The 13,932-nt window shown below is 39.6% G+C and overlaps 2 protein-coding genes across 7 annotated transcripts in view; one reads left to right on the forward strand and one right to left on the reverse strand.

The window, feature by feature from the left end:
* LOC114253746 overlaps positions 1 to 13,932 on the forward strand; it is a 240,819-nt gene that overhangs the window by 179,658 nt on the left and 47,229 nt on the right. The window lies entirely within an intron of this gene.
* LOC105839103 overlaps positions 1 to 13,932 on the reverse strand; it is a 354,738-nt gene that overhangs the window by 109,499 nt on the left and 231,307 nt on the right. For all 3 annotated transcript variants that reach the window (XM_028192516.2, XM_028192517.2, XM_028192518.2), the window contains exon 6: positions 2,792 to 2,981. In XM_028192516.2, coding sequence (XP_028048317.2) covers positions 2,792 to 2,981 — 190 coding nt within the window. The remainder of the gene's footprint in view (positions 1 to 2,791; positions 2,982 to 13,932) is intronic.

Raw genomic sequence — 13,932 nt, forward strand, 5'->3', positions numbered from 1 at the left:
CGCAAATATTTAAGCACACCGCGTCCGTACACTCTGGAGATTACATGGGAACCTCGGTTCGTTTCGTCCGACTTCATCTTCATCAACACACTGATCAAACTCGTATTGTTTCACCACACGTGCAAACTTAATACGAAACCATCGTATATCGTATCGTCTTTTATAATTTGCTACAAAATCGATTATTGAGTGGAACCAGCGAATAATATAACTCGAGACCCTCTTAAAGGACTATCTGTGCACGGCTTGACGTGTGTGTGTTGTAACCTGAAATACATTTCGCAAAAAGAACATTCGAAGGATCCTTCATAGGATAAGTTTTTGTTTCTTATGTTCTTAAAATCTCAGATGCCATACGTAACTTTTATAGTGGAACCTGTAATACTGTACTTTGTGCAGATACGGATGTTGATTCGTATGGACAGCTTGCACGCAAATAAAGTGCCTAGGGACACCGGAGACGTATACACGCAGCGCTGACTATATCGGCGCAAGTCTGCAAGCGCGATTGAAAGTCGAGAGAGCTTTCGAATAGCCTGATTCGCTCCGCCCAATCTCTATCTTCACCATCTCTATTCGCGTTCCGAGCGCGTTGGCGAACTTGGGACCGCTTCCGAGGGCTTCCGTTGCGGATATCCAGTTTGATAGTTTAAACCGGATATTCGACGCCTGTCCCCTCCCTTTCCTCCATCTCTGTTTCTCTCCCCGACGAACGGAGAATGGAAACGGCGAAAGGGTTGTAGTTTCGAAGCGCGCGGGGTGGCGGTGGCACTCAGGCGGCTTATAGCAGCGCGAGACGCTCATCTGCATTTCAAATCGCACGCCCGCACGAAGATTCGTACGCACACCTTTCTGCAAAGCGTGGATCCGAACGTGTACAGCATCGTCCAGAAACGGACAATCGGACGCTCGCACAACGTTAACAGACCAATGGCTATACGTCATGCGTCTACATTCTACATTCAGTCCTGACAATTATACGTGATTCAGTTAATAAACTTATTTCAACTTCTCATTTTACTAAATTGATTGAATGTGCGGAGATGTTCACATACCCTGATAGAAAAATATGTTGTATTTATAACTATAATTGCATAGTAAAATAATTATAGTTAGGAATATCATTTTTATAGTAATAATTACTATAAAAATGATATAATTATTTTACTATGCAATTATAGTTACAAATACAACATATTTTTCTATCAGTGTACGGTATGATATAAACTAATTTGTCGTACCGTTAATCTACTATTCGAACGAACAATAAAATAAAGAACACGTGCGTCATGTAAAAAAGCGCAAGGAGATTTTTTATTACATCGTCGAGATTAAATTTGTAGTCAACTCGCGTGCATTATACAAATATGCATCTGCAACGCGTACTCTCACCTCACCGACGGACGCGCGCCCACCGCGTGTATACGTCAAAGATGCGTCTCCTCGTGATTGTTTTCGCTCACATATACACGCACGCCGAGGGATAGCGTGCATAAGACAGAAATTCTGCTGGATAGCTGCCGGGGCCCACGTTCTTCCCCTCGTGGCAGAATTGAGCGGCCGCGGATTTACGGTAAGCACCGCGCAAACGAAACGAGCGGAAGTCGACCGTGCTTCCGGATCAGACGGCTAGGCGAAAGTCTGCTCTGCGGGCTCTTCTGTCCCGATTAAACTACGCGGAAATCCTATCGAGGTGCAGACGCCATTATCATGCGATGTGTGCACGCTACGTCCACTGTATGCTTGATTGATTAATTCGAACGAAGGCGGTTTGTTTTCCGACCGCAAAAAGCGGACTTTTAACCCTAGAATGTTACTTATATTTTTCTTGAATTAATATTGCACCAAGTAAAAATTCACAAACTACACTGAGAAAAGTGATCCGTTCAAAAAGTAACAAACGGATATATTATCGATCTCTTTAATCGGGAAAAACCGATAAAGCCCAAGATGACCGATTAAAAGTATTCGAGAAAGTTTCGATCGAATATTTTCTAATTGGAACTTTCTGTTCGAATGTTTTTGATCAGTCATTTAACCCTTTATCGTTCCTTTTTTTCTTTCTTTTCCGATTAAAAAAATCGATAATGTCCGTTTGTTATTTTTTGAATGGATTTTTGTTCCTTTTTTTCTCTGTATAAGCACTTTCTTTTCTACGTCAGTGTTTAATACCTTGAAACTTTATAGATCACAAGATGTTAGAATAAATAAACTATTATTATTTTTATGTAAAAAAAGTCTTACTAAATATTTTTTTTAACTGTCAAAATTCTAATAATAAAAACTAAACTAGAATTAGCACTTGAATGAAAATTTATCCAAAGTCAAATATTCTAAGATTAAATTCGATTCATCAGATGATCTTAGCTAATTCTCTTTTCAGATCTTATTCCTCTCTAAATCGAATTTCTGAAATATTATACAAATTATAACATTGCATCATTTTTCTTATAAAGAATTTTTTGCAATTCATGTGCAATTTTAAAGCTGAAAAAATCCTACCTTTTCATTTTTGTTAAATCTTTTATAATTTTATTCTTTTTTAATGCAATTATATATAATATATAAATGATACAATGTTATTCATATGATATTTTAGAAAAAAGAAGGAATAAGAATCTATGATATATATACACAAGGTTAAATGTCTAGGCGAAAAATGTCTATATGGATTTTGCCAGTGCTGTGATGGAAGCGATCGGCTGGAGAAATTCATGGTCGGATATTTTCCGAAGTAGCAAGTGAAACTTCGTCGCCTGCGCCCGAGGCTGCGATATCGATAAGGGCTTACCTTGCCGACTCCGGTGAGCTCCTTTACGCCTATCCTCCTGAGAAGGGCGGGCGGTGCCGGAGGTGGTGACTTGAGAAGGAGCGCGGCGTATCCATTGGGAAAAATGGGCAACTCGTCAGACCCGATGTTTTCGTCGCCGGAGCGTCGTCTCCGATGCGGGCTCGACGACAGATTCAACTTCTGTGCTGCCCTGCGACACAAAAATATTCGTAATTTTATATTGCTGTCGCACGTTTACCTATTTTACACAAAAATATTTTCCGAGAGAAATTTCATTAAATAATTAAAATTCATTAGCTTTTCATTCTGCTGTTATTTCATCGCGGTTATCTATAAATTATTATATATTATTATCCCCATTTTACTCAATCAAATTCGCATACCTAAGCATGTATACAGACAATCATAATGCATCAGATAAACCCGAGCTTTGCTCTCGTTTCTACTATTTCGACAGATGCGGCAACCTGCGGAAGGGTCGCCGAATACCGGAAGGTATGTGTCTCGAGGGTGACTGGGTGACATACTCCGCGAGACCGGTTTGGTAATCAGCGAAGGTAATGTGCCGGAACCCCCGGCCGTGGCGGGCAGGGGAGGGCGGGGGGGCAGGGTAGCCACCGAGGTAGCCGCGTTTAAAGGGGTGCACCGGGAACGAGAGCGCTCGCTGGTGCCCGACGTCGGCGTCAGTTTTGGCGGCGGGTAGGGAAGTTACGCAGGGTGGTTGCCCTAACTTCTCTCCACCCCTCGTGGGCCTCGTTAACCCACGCTCTGTGAAATTGGAAATACCAGCGACCTCTCGCGCACTCGTTCGTCCCCCTCCGAGGTCGACTCAACGAACGGGCCCCTCGCCCTCGCATTCCCGCACTCTGCGGTAGGCACCACCATCGGGTTGCGGAGTGTCATAAAAAATGGAAAGTACAGGGTATGCGACGGACGGGGCCGGGCGGTTATCGCCGGGAGATGCAGTTTGCGTCGGGCGCATCGCATCGCGTTGCGTCGCGTCCGTCCGTCAAGTAAATCACGTCGTTCGCTGCTCTTTCGCTTCCGCTCGAGCAGGTGCGAACGAACGACGCGTGAAACGACTTACGAGGATTGCTACGTGTATCGACCGACAATTTCTTTAATAGATTTCAGAGCCGATCTTGGGGAGAAAGAGAGGCCAGATGATTTTATCACGCTATTCGGAGCCAGTCCCTCGAAGCACGGTGAAATAATAGGGTAATTTTGGGACAGACGACCATAGTTTTCGGAATTAATGGCTACAGTAGAAAAAAAAACGTGTTTTCTCCTTCGCCATAATAGCGGTTCTCGAACTCTTTTTCATTGAGTAACATTTTATAGGGATTTAAGGGATAATGTAACTGCGTTTTTAACAATAAAAACTAAATGTATGTGTATGTATAGTCACTGCATCAGTCACTGAACAATCATTGAATTACTGTTTAAGAAAGATATTAAAGTAATAAGATTTCAAAATAATAAATTAAAAATCAAATAATATTTTTGAAGTTTAATTTTCATACAGATTTTATTATAATATTTTACCCGAAAATTATATCATAAGTTGTAAGTTATATATAAAAAGTTATTTTTATTTGTTCATTTACTGATTTTATTTCTTATTTGTTTATTAAGAAGTGCAGTGATCTTAGTACTTATAAGTAAATGTAATTTTATGAGATACCAATACCAAATATACTTCGATATTTACAATTAGAAGAAATTTTTTAACTATCACACACACAAAACACATACAATATTAAATTGCAAAACATAAATAATAAAACAATTAATCCTTTTAAAAAAGTGGAATTTGTAATAATTTTCGCGAGTAGACAAAATGCAACGCTATACAAAAAAAAAACAACGCTTCAAAGTTAATTATGGAACCAGTTAAAAATTGTCAATCCTGTCTCGGTCAGGCCAGGATACGCACGCAGCGCGAGCAAACCGTGTAAAACCTTTAAGGCAATTACAGTACCGGCAAATATCGCGCAAAAGCTTTCGGATGTTTTTTTATTTGGGTGCAACGACGCCGAATTCGCGTAACGCGTGCGCACGGCTCGTCGCCGCGTAACAGCCATCGACAAGCGGAATGTTTTGGCCGGCCCGTTCAAAAGGATTGTTTTCGCGCACTATCAACGCTGTTGCGCGCAATAAATGACGACAGAGGGAAAAAAGCGGCTGCAGGAGAGATCTACGAGGTCGCGGCTCGTCGTTTTAACGAACACGGACTCCCTGCGAGACTAACGCGCACCATCGTGTTGTGTTCCGAAACTTTATGCACTTTTTCTGCATTTTCTGCGCATCGGGCGCCTCGTGAAACTTTGAATTTTGACTTAATTATTTACAATTCTCCTTTTCAGGGAAACTGAGAAGAAATGGGGAAAAGAACGGAAGGAATTTATGGGGCGGAACTTTGACGAACAAATTACCCGCGTCCAAACTTTTGGCCACTTTTAAAGTGCACTCCGTGTTTTTTCAATGATGAAAATAATGGAAATGTTTTCCGATTTTTTTTTTAAATAACGATAATAATGTAACAATACTGGTCATACGCTAAATTTTATTATTTGTTTTAAATTTCATACGAACTACTAGCAAAATAATATCAAATGTTATTGCATTCTTTACGTGATGTAGAATGCATAATAAAATATGACTGATGCCGACGAGATATTTCTGTAATTAACGCAGACACAATTAAACAGTCTATCTCATTAGTGGCTAGGAAGCAACGAAAGAGAAGAAGAGAGAGAGAGAGAGAGAGAGAAAACAGCGATTCTCAACATTACGTAGTAATAAAAATGCACCGTAAAAAAACGGTTGAAAATTTAACTTTTTAAAAAAATCCTTGTATTATCACATTAATATATTTACGAAATATATCGCATTTAGGAATATAATAATAATATTTTATAGGAGAACAAATCTCTTATAATAATTTACATTATTCTAATACGTACTTCAAAATAAAATTAAAAAATATAAATTTAAAATATTTAAAAAATCTTCATTGATTAAACGAAACATTTAAATAAATTGAAGATGTATCCAATGGAATATTGTAATTATTTTGCGAAGATTATGTGAGATATGATAGAAGTAGAAAATTGTACCACTTATTCTGTGTCTCGCTTGAAATAGATACAAAAATTAATTTTATAAAAATCTATCAATTTTTAAAATCGGCTGTTTCATGTGTTATTACTATACACAAGCAAAATAAAAAGATGACGGTATTTCATCGCAAGAGCTGACAGTCGTAAGATTACGAAGCACGCGGAAAGCCCATTCTGAAAGTAATGTATCTTCTATACTTCGCAATATGTGCCTAAGGAAAATCCAAAATAGAACGTGAACGAATGTGGCAGACGCAGGTGCGTGTCACAAAGGCGCAATCTATTTCATCAATCAGGAGGAACAGATGCGTACTGGATCTCATACATGTATTCAAAACCTCCAATGAAATATCGTCGAAATCCCCATATTTACCATTTGTCATTGACATTTAATATCTTAAAAGCGAGGCACAAAATGCCGATATGAATGGAATATTAAACTGCACACAACAAAAATGTGACTTTACATCGACTTCCATAATTTATATTGCATGTAAACTTGCATATGCGAAGTGTGTTTGGCACCCCCAACATTAATATCTCCCCAACATTAAAATTTTTATTATTCTCTTTGAACTTACAATTAAAGATTAATCTTTTAGATGTAATATTATCTTCGAGCAAATTATTTCACAATTTGAAAAGAGCTTCTTTATTTATCTCCTTATATCTAAAAGATGTAATATTATCAATCGTTAATTGTAAATTACCAAAGAGGAAAATAAAAATTTAATTAGGAGCATATATGCATTTCTATATAAAATTTATTTATTTGTTCAGCTGTATTTGAAATGCATATGCTTTTCGTGAAATGAATAATTTCAGTCATATCAACTGATTTTCCCCGGTGGAGATTTCGACGTATTAAACATTCGTCATTCGGCTACGGGCAACGCGTTTCATGATTTGTCGCGCCGCACATTGGGCGATTATAAATTTTTTGCAACGCACATTTTTACAGTAATAAAAATACCCCTGAGTTAAGGCCGGCAAGAGAGAGAGGGGGGAGGGAAGAGGACCCCGCGGAATCCGCTCGTAATTCGCGTGGAAATTACACGCTTAATTCGCGATGTTATTTATGAGCGAACGGACGCTCGTCGACCACCCTCCGGGGAAACGGACCATAGTGGAAGCACGAGGTACGCCGCCCTTCTTGGCAATCCGCCACCTATCTTGGCTTAATCAAGGAAATTATGGCGCGAATCGCTCTAAACGTCCGGCCCGGTTAGTGAAGTCGCACATTTCGCGCCACGAGACACGTTCGATATCAGCGAGAGGCGCGTGAATTAAAAACTTTTGACGAGCCGCACGTGACGGGGCTTTACGAGTCCGCAGCAGGAGAAACCAGCAGGCCGGCCGCGAGGAGTTTTGTAGGTGGCGGATTAATTAAACAAGCCGCGCAGCAAAAGCGGCACACATCACAATCGACCTTTCCGCCTGGCAAGACCACGAATAAACTCGAGGGTGAATACAACAACGACGATAATAGCAAGACCGCTAAACAAACCGTGCGCATATTACAGTACGCGCCATGGTATTGTTGTTTATGAGCAATCGCTGCTGTCTACATTCATATCCGAGAGAGTGGCTAGCCGCTTTTTATTGAAAATAGAACATATTGTGCAGCGTTTATTCTTTCTCTTATTTATGCACACACTCGCCAGTGAAAATTTTACATAACGAATTTTATACTTCTGTGATCACTTTGATATTCATAAATCTGTCTAGTGTTCTTCGTCCGGAAAAATTGTTGGAAGTTTTGAAAACAAAAATTCTACGGCAACTTCCTTTTTTGCCGTATTCTTTTCTATAAATGATATCATCTTTATTGTTTCTTCGAGAACGTAATAGAATAAGATATCTGTAAAACTCACTTTTCTAATTCGTAAGTTTTACAATTTCGTCATTTGCAAATGGAGATTATATACTGCTGTTACACCGGCAGTGTCACTGATCGAGCTTTATCAATGATATCCTGAGCCGTCTCTTGCAAGAGAGAATGAACGGGTTTTGATAGCCACCAATGACGTTGAAAGTTATAAGATTCACCGAGCCACGACAAATTATTTGTCGAGACTGGCGGCAAATGAAATTTCTTCCGGACGGATTAAATTTGCATCCTCATTAACTGCTTTTCCTGCCTGCAGAAAGTTACAAAGCTCCCCGTCGTTCTGTAAACACCTTAATGGACGCCCGGTGAAAAATCTCTAACACTTTTATGGCCACGAAACGTTCACGGGGAAAGTTTTTTTTTTTTCCTCTCCGGTATTGTACGGCAGGGAGTATCGGCGGCGTGCCTAACGTTATCGCGCGCGTTGCACTCCACGGTATCTCATGGCGGGGGATAATTGTAGTTTAAATTCGACTCTCCCTACTCCCCGTTGCAACCGATATCAGTAATCGTATTATTACGTGAATCCGGCTCCCGACCTATTACTAGTGAAGTATTATCGCTCGAAAAGTTAAGCCTCTTACGCTGGCTCTACGATCTATAAATTTTACATCGCTCTCGCTTCAAACGCGCCCGGCTTTTGGAAGAGTTTCCCTATCCATAGAATGGCAAAATATAATGATACACTTGTGCGCCGTGCGATTTAGAATTCTAAACCGAAGTCAAACGTATGCGCCAAACTGAATGATATTTTTGTAGCAAAGGGACTTAAAATAACAGTTACAGAAAATTTTCTGACGTTTCTAAAGACGGGAGACAGAGATCGAAGTCGATATTTTACACGTAGTTATTTTCCACTACGAGCAAATGTGTCGATTAATTTTTTTTCTTCTAAAATACATTTCTGAAAAAGATTATCGTTCATCTGGCGATAATTCTTCTCTACTTTCTCGAGCCCTAAAAATCCCCTCTTGGGGGTGCAGCGCGGCCGTGCTGCATATCATTCTCAGTCGGCGGCAAATGTTTGAATAATTCCTCTCCGGTGCATACACTTGAGAGAGCGCGAATCGTTACGCGATCGAGCACCCGAACGGAGGATGAGAGCCACGAGTCACGAGCTATGTGTAACCACTCCATAAATTACGTAACAGCCCGTTCTCGTCTCTTTTTACTTTGCACCCATGCTCCCCGAAGTGCGCGACGCGGTGGTTCGGCAAACTCGCCAATCCCGTTTGCATCGCCGCGGTCGCGTTCCCCTTCCCCTCCTCCCCGTTCCCCGCTCTCGCCCCCGCGCCCCTCTCGCTCCCGTCCCGTTCCACCGGGGCTCCAGCACGCACCTTTCTCTTCCGGTTGCCCGGAAACGGAAAGAAAACACCGGCGGAATCCCGCTGGGATAGATGGAGAGCACATTCGAGAGGACGTCGCGCCACTCTCCGGGGTTCTCGTCGACGGATAAATCGCGTCGCTCCCACGTCGGAACGACAAATTCCACCCGCGCTCCTATCCCTCCCTTCACCTCCCCCCCCCTCTCCTTGATTGAATTGCCATAATCGATCCGTGAAAAATCCCGACCGCGTATTCAACGGCCTCTCGCATTACCTCCGTTCTCCCCGTGTTTTTCTTAGCCCGGATCTCTCTTCCTACTCTCGCGCCTCATCCCGGCGAGATAATCAAGAGTGCATTTGCTTTAATCCTTATCAACCCGTCTCCGCACTTCGCCACGTATTTCTCGCTCCGTTCGTCTAGCTCGTCTATTTTTTAGGATTTCCGAACCGGCAACACATTTTTCATTTTTCAACCGATGAAATCTTTTGTTTGTTAATAATCGTGTGGTCTCGAATTGATTTCGGGGGAAAGTCTCAACGTTTCGTCACTTTTATTATTTTACCAATGTTTGTAATAAAAACATTCTGATTGCATTCTTCTTCGATGAGGCGTGTTTTATTTGCAAATAATTTTATTCGTCACCTTTCACAGGGAAAATTTTTCGTTACGTTTTTCCACCGCAAAATTCACTATAAATTTTATCGTGTTTGGTGATATAAACTCTCTTGCCAATTTATCAAATATTATCGGCAACGATAGGAATTTTTAAAATGTATAAGAGACAACCGATGATAAAAATTACTGAACATATTGTAAAATTTAATCAAAACGTATATCGTGATAGATATCAATAAATCATATAAAATTCTTCAAAATATATCACATTGTCTCACGATTACGACATTTTAATAGTAAAAGAAAATTCTTTGTGTTCGAGATGTTATACCATGTAAGCAATCCCTTACGATTTGTCAGTCTTCCAGCTAGGTTGACGAATAAATGCAACAGTCTGCATAACTGCTATGTTTGATTCTATATTCCAAGAGGAAGTGTAGCCTCGTAAACGAGAGTTTATACTTGTATAAAAAAAAATCCATCGACAATAACTCGCGACTTCGTCTGTGGATAAGCAAACTTCAACGCGTTTCCTCTATAGGGAAGACTTCGCGGGTCAATTTTTTTTTTTTTTTTTTTTTTTTTTTTTTTACCGAACACGTGCAGCAGTAAATTCGCTGTAGGCGTTCGTGAAAGTATCGCGCCCACGAGAGAGGCTCGTTTAACGTACATTGGCGTACGTGCACGGTTCTCGCATCGTAAATCATACGAAACGCCATCGGAAAGACGGAGCAGCAGCGGGGGTTTTGAATGTTATGATCGGGAGGAAGCCCAGATGTCTCAGCTGCGATCGTTGCACAACTCTGATTGAATTGCTCCCGTCGTTTGCCCGTATGTAACAAACCGGCTGTCGTAGACAATAGTCCGCGCAACGCGTAAAGTTCGACGCTGGGAGGCCGTATTGTGAGTGAGGTACAAGGAAGAGATGAGAAAGAGGAGTAGCTTGAGAAAATTGTTAATGTAAAGTTATTTAGTCACTAAAATTATAATACAACAAAATAAGGTAATTTTTATTACACAAGCCGTCATATTTAAGACAAATTTTTTATCATTTTCTTCATGCTAATTTCAGGATCAAAATTCGGGTGCAGCCAAAATTTTACGACAATTTTTAATTCAGTTTTTAAATTTTGATAACTTTTAGCTGGTATTGTACAGCCAAAACATCCTTAAGATGCATTAACGGTACAAGAAATTTCACGCGAAAGAACGGTCTGGTTGTTCCAGAAGCTTCACGGGGGCTCCCGAAGATCGGTACTGAAGTTCAGAAACGCCCTGCGAACCCTCGTTTCAAACCCTTCACCCTTGTCTGCCTCGCTGCTGTCGAGTCTCGTAAGGCGCCGTGCCGATCTCGCGGTGGAAAAAAATAAAGCAAGAATAAGGAAAGAAAAGCGCCCATTGCTCGTCTCGGTAGTTTTCGTAAGAGCTGTCGATATAATTTCCTTTCTACATGAACGGCCGCGGGAGAAAACATTTCGCCCCGAGGCATCTGGAATGCATCCCCGCGATTCGCGAAGGGATGTGGTTTTCGTTACTTTGCGGAAGGATGGAATTTCTGACGTTTTTGACGAAACGTCCGATGTCATGGAAAAGACGGGAGTTCGCGAACGGCGAAACAAATTCGTCCGCAATCGCGCATGAATAATATTTATTTTGCGACAAGCATTTTGCATCTTGCTTTCTGTATCCTTACACTTCTACGCATTCATAGGTACGACATATTACTTCATCTCGTTTTTCTCTCTTCCTTTCTTTTTGTCATTTGCAGACAGTAGACTTATTCAAATAGAATATGGTACATGCGAGGAAATTGGTATTGATTTCAGATTAAGTGGTATAAGATTTGCAACTAAAATATTAAGACGCAAATAGCTTTCGATTTTTCTTTATAAAAGAACTTTATTGTGACTTTAATGTCGACGTAAGCGCATATTTCTCGCCCGTTAACGAGATATGAGGAGAAGTGATTTATGAAATTTTGTATGCAGCACGGTACAGCTGCTGATGCGTATAATGCAGAACATGATGAGAGAAACTAACGCTAAATGCGGTTATCTGGTTCTCATCTCACATTACTCTGTCATCGAGCAAATAAATGAAATTAAGAATTTCATGAGAAATACATCGGCGGATGCATTTGGCGCTTGTTAATAGAGCAAGACCAAGATTTACATGTTTATCAATCGTGAAATATGCTACAAAGTTCGCAAACGCAAGAGACGAAAATAGCATGAACCATCATGAAAATAAGCGTAAAATAAAAATAGCTCTATGAAGTACAAATCTTGGTCTTTTTTTTCGTTTTTGTAACAAAAATTTTCCGTTCTCCGGTTTAAACGTATGCACCTATCAGCCTTCCGTTTAATAATATATCATTCACTGCCGTGTAATATATCTAAATGGCAGACATAAAATATTCGCAGCGGTTAAAAAGGAAGGGAAGACGCAGCGGTAGAAAGAGAGGAATGCTTTAAATAGGAATCCCGTGGCGATCATGAAATACGATTATTGCCTTTTGTGCCGAATCGCGGCGACCCGGTTGACGAGCGATCGGTTCATTTCATGGCGCGTTACACGCGTAATTTTCGAATATTGCCCTGATTTATCGCCGTATTAACGAGAGAGGCCAAGAGCGCTCGCTCCCACCGACGACGACAGAACGATCTTCATCGTCGATGGATTCGCGAGAACGAGAGCGCCCCTTCGACGAGCGGCCATAAATATTCAGGAAGGCGCCAACAAGGAGCACAGACCCTCGAAAAAGCGTGTGATCCGACCGTGCGAGGAATCGTGGAAATCTGATTTGTGTTACGGGAAAGTTTGATTGCCGATGGAATCGGTTAGAGGGGGCCTGCGAGTTTCTTTCACAGCGCCTTGAATACCTTCAGCTTAGAAGTCTCAAAATTTAATTACGTTGTTAGGAAAGTAATAGCTCGCATCAATTACAGTTAAGAATATTGCCTAACGAACTAATAATGATATATAACTCTAAACAAAGATTGAATTATAAATGATGAAAGGATACTTCGAGGTTCAAACAATAAAGCAAAATGAAACAAATTTTCTATCAACTTATTGACTGTACCGTTTAAGAAGACATATACACCTAAGGCGATAAAAAGACGAGATCTAATTTTGTGCATTTTTTTCTGAAAAAAAAAAACAGATACCGGGAAAGAAATTATATTTCTATTGTAGTATACTTTTTCTATTTAATTTTTATTTAAAAAATTGTATAAAATGACGTCGTTGTTCAAGTTTTCCTAAATCATGTTTTTAAAAAACGACATTTATGATGACAACTATTGCTCTCATAGGACTCGTCAGAAAGCAAAATGACGTAAGCTTTATAAAGTTGAGACATAGATCTAGTGCTTGACGTTGCCATTTTTCAAAATATTGTATTTGAACAAAATGGCAACTGGTCAAAGTCAATATAACGTTTTTCACTATAAATTTGTTCGTTTTTTTACTGCACCAAAAAACCAAGCATTGTAAAAAAATCCTATATCAAGAACTGGTTTTAATACCTAAAAAAATTGCAAAATTGATCAATCAAGTCAAAGACTCTCAGATTTAGTAATCACACGTTTAGAAAACATGATGGATGAAAAGTGGAGTTAAAATGACATTTGCAACGTTATTTTTTTAATGATTTCTTAATAAAATTTAAATGTCAAATAAAGAAAAGTATATCTTTAGAACAAAATAACCATGATTATTCTTTATCTCTCATCTTCTTTATGTTAAAAAAAAAATGTAAAGTCTCGTGCAAGTGCATATGGTGTCTTAACCTGTTAATTGCATTCTTTTAGTTATAGTTGAAAAAAAATCGGAATTTTATAATTATATAGAGAACGTTCAGTAGATTTAATAATAAGCATCTAACAACAACTATTTAAGGGAGTTCCGCTGTTAAATCAAAATAAACAGATTTTCATGAAACTTTGTAGAGAAGTTCAAATTAGTGATATAAATTGACTATAAAAATTTTAGAAAGCTGAACTAGTTAATTATTTAGATATTAAATATTTTATTAACATGGGCTCTTATGGGAATTGATGAATTTTCAGGATTTTTCAGTTTTTATTGTTATATTAAACGTAAAAGTATTGAACAGATGTTGGTGAAACTTTACAACGATACATCTTAGCTGTCCAAAAATGTACCGTTAAATTTTTGAAACG

Source organism: Monomorium pharaonis, chromosome 5, assembly GCF_013373865.1.
Source record: "Monomorium pharaonis isolate MP-MQ-018 chromosome 5, ASM1337386v2, whole genome shotgun sequence".
NCBI lineage: Eukaryota > Metazoa > Arthropoda > Insecta > Hymenoptera > Formicidae > Monomorium > Monomorium pharaonis.